This window comes from Mandrillus leucophaeus, unplaced genomic scaffold, assembly GCF_000951045.1.
Source record: "Mandrillus leucophaeus isolate KB7577 unplaced genomic scaffold, Mleu.le_1.0 Scaffold135, whole genome shotgun sequence".
Lineage (NCBI taxonomy): Eukaryota > Metazoa > Chordata > Mammalia > Primates > Cercopithecidae > Mandrillus > Mandrillus leucophaeus.
This window is the reverse complement of record NW_012101310.1, coordinates 109,565-111,968: the sequence shown is the minus strand read 5'-3', so window position 1 is coordinate 111,968 and position 2,404 is coordinate 109,565. Positions and strand designations below refer to the sequence as shown.

Below are 2,404 nucleotides of genomic sequence, written 5' to 3'. Positions count from 1 at the left end.
CCCTCATTCTTTCTTCTTCTTTCTTCTTCCTTTCTTCTTCTTCTCAATCTCTCCCTCCCCATCTTGAACTCAGGCTACCTTGAGCATCCTGAACAAACCACCCCCTATTCCATTCATCTTTGCCCAGGCTGTCGCCTTCACCTGTGGCACTGCCTCACCTCCCTACACCTGCTTTTGCTGGCTATCTTCTATTCATACCTCCCATCTCATTTCAGCCACCCTTTCTCCCAAGAAACCTTTTCTGGCTGTTCCTACCTCCTTCAGTGCTGGGCTGTGTGGCCCTTCCCCAAAGAGGCATATTTGGGGAAAGGCCAGCAGGGCAGTTCCCAGGACATGCGTCCATCACTGGAGATGTCATGAGATGGAGAAGGTGCTCGGGAAGTTTCCCCTGGGTGGCTGAAAGGCACGCTTTGATAAGCCCCTAGGAAGGCAACTTGGCATCACAGAAATGGGGTTCGTGCTGCCTTCTAAAGAGTGTGGGTTTCAGGACTTCTGTTCCACTGAGTGGGACCTGAGGGTTAGGGCTGGACTGGCATGATTCTGGACCAGGCTGGGGGAGGTCAGCTCTGGGGGAGGTCAGCTGAGTCTGGCAGGCCACCTGCCCCACCAGCATCCTCTCCAACCCCTACTTCTCCCTCAGCAAATGAATAACTACCAGAGATGACCAACTTGAAGGTTTTCCCAGAGTCCCATCCTGCCCCATCCCCCAGTCATAGGGAGGGCTTTTCTTGCTGTTGTAACTGACTGTTTCCTTGTCTGTCTGTCCTCCCTCAAGCTGTAAGCTTCCTAAGAGCAGAGTCTGGTTTTCCTATCTCCTGCTATTTCCCTAGCATTTAGCATAGCTCCTGGCTTGTAAGTGGTTCCTGGTACAATCTTGTTGAATAGGAAATTCTTGCCTCGGGAGATGTTACAAATTGCCTTCCATCAGCAATTATCAACCTGGCTGTGCCTAGAACCACCTAGGGATCTTTTGCAACATTCAGATGCCAGAGACCACAGAAGACTTGTTTATTCATCCGAATCTGCGGGGGTGGAGACTGGCAGGTGTCCTTTGTAAAGCCCCTGCAGGTGATTCTCACATGCACTTAAAATCGAAAATCCCTGGCCCAGTTGTACATCCCTCTGCCCAACAAATGTACCATGGCCCATACAAACCCAGGAGAAGCAGGCAGCGGGACCCCAGCGTCCCTCACAGCCTCTGGCCATGACCCTGGCCAAGGGCCTGCCTGCCCAGGTGTCCAGGTGTCCGGGCATTCCAGGCTGGGGGTCGGCAGGACTGGGTGGCTCCCTCAGGCCCCCGGGACTGGCTGTGCATTGACCTGAGCCCCTGACCACAGTTCGAGGAGATCCATGAGGTGATTGCGCGCTACAAGACGCTGGTGAGCATGCACCACGACCTCATGCAGTCTGCGCAGGAGGGCCAGGAGAAGATTGAGCGCGCCAAGGCCCGGCTGGCGCGCTACATGGAGGAAAAGGATGATGAGATCCTGCAGCAAAACAATGAGCTGGCAAGGCTGCAGATGCGCTTCGACCATGCCCGCAGCAATGTCATCATCTGGGTGAGGGGCCCGGGGCGGGCCAGGGGGCGCCTGGGCACTGGGTGAGTGAGGGCCCTGAGCATACATACACACACACACACACACACACACACGCGCACACACACACCACATGCTATGCTCATGCCCCGTCCTTATCCCCTCCCCAGGAATCTCGCTGGGCACACATTCAGAACACCGCAGCCAAGAAGACGCTCCTGCTTGGCACTATTAAGATGGCCACGCTGAACCTCTTCCAGATCGTGAGCAAGCAGCTGAAGGAGGTGACCGAGGTGGCCCTGGAGGACACCCACAAGCAGCTGGACATGGTAGGAGGAGGGGACAGGTACTGGGTCCGTGGGGTCAGCTGGGCCAAGGAGCTTGCCAGTGGTTGGGTAGAAGAATGAACCCGACAGAGCAGCAGAGCAGGGACTCTCAAAATTTAACAACATCAGGATCACCTGGGAGGGTGAGCAGTATTACTGGGCCCCACCCCCAGAGTCTGTGACTCAGTGGATCTGAGATGAGAACCCAGGAATTTACATTTTCAGCAAGTTCCCAAGTGACACGGCTGGTTCGGGTTCCATACTTTGAGAACCGTTGCATTAGCAGCAAAACCCTTTTTAGCCCCAGTCTAGAGAGCAGTAGCAGGAACCCACTATTGAATCCATTAGTTGTGCAAAACAGCCTTATTAAATTCTAGTGAGATACTGTGGCTTGCTGAAGGCGTGAGCTTGAGACCCACACTTTGTCAAAAAGAGAAACTGGGGCCGGGCACGGTGACTCACACCTGTAATCCCAGCACTTTGGGAGGCCGAGGTGGGTGGATCACCTGAGGTTGGGAGTTCAAGGCCAGCCTCAAAAAAAAA

General features: G+C 54.5%; 1 protein-coding gene across 3 annotated transcripts in view; it reads left to right on the top strand.

Annotated features, from left to right (window-relative positions):
• CCDC42 (coiled-coil domain containing 42) overlaps positions 1-2,404 on the top strand; it is a 23,819-nt gene that overhangs the window by 8,813 nt on the left and 12,602 nt on the right. For 2 of the 3 annotated variants that reach the window (XM_011973142.1, XM_011973141.1), the window contains 2 exons: positions 1,338-1,559; positions 1,706-1,864. In XM_011973142.1, the coding sequence (XP_011828532.1) occupies positions 1,338-1,559; positions 1,706-1,864 (381 nt within the window). The remainder of the gene's footprint in view (positions 1-1,337; positions 1,560-1,705; positions 1,865-2,404) is intronic. The other variant, XM_011973143.1, reaches the window with a different exon arrangement.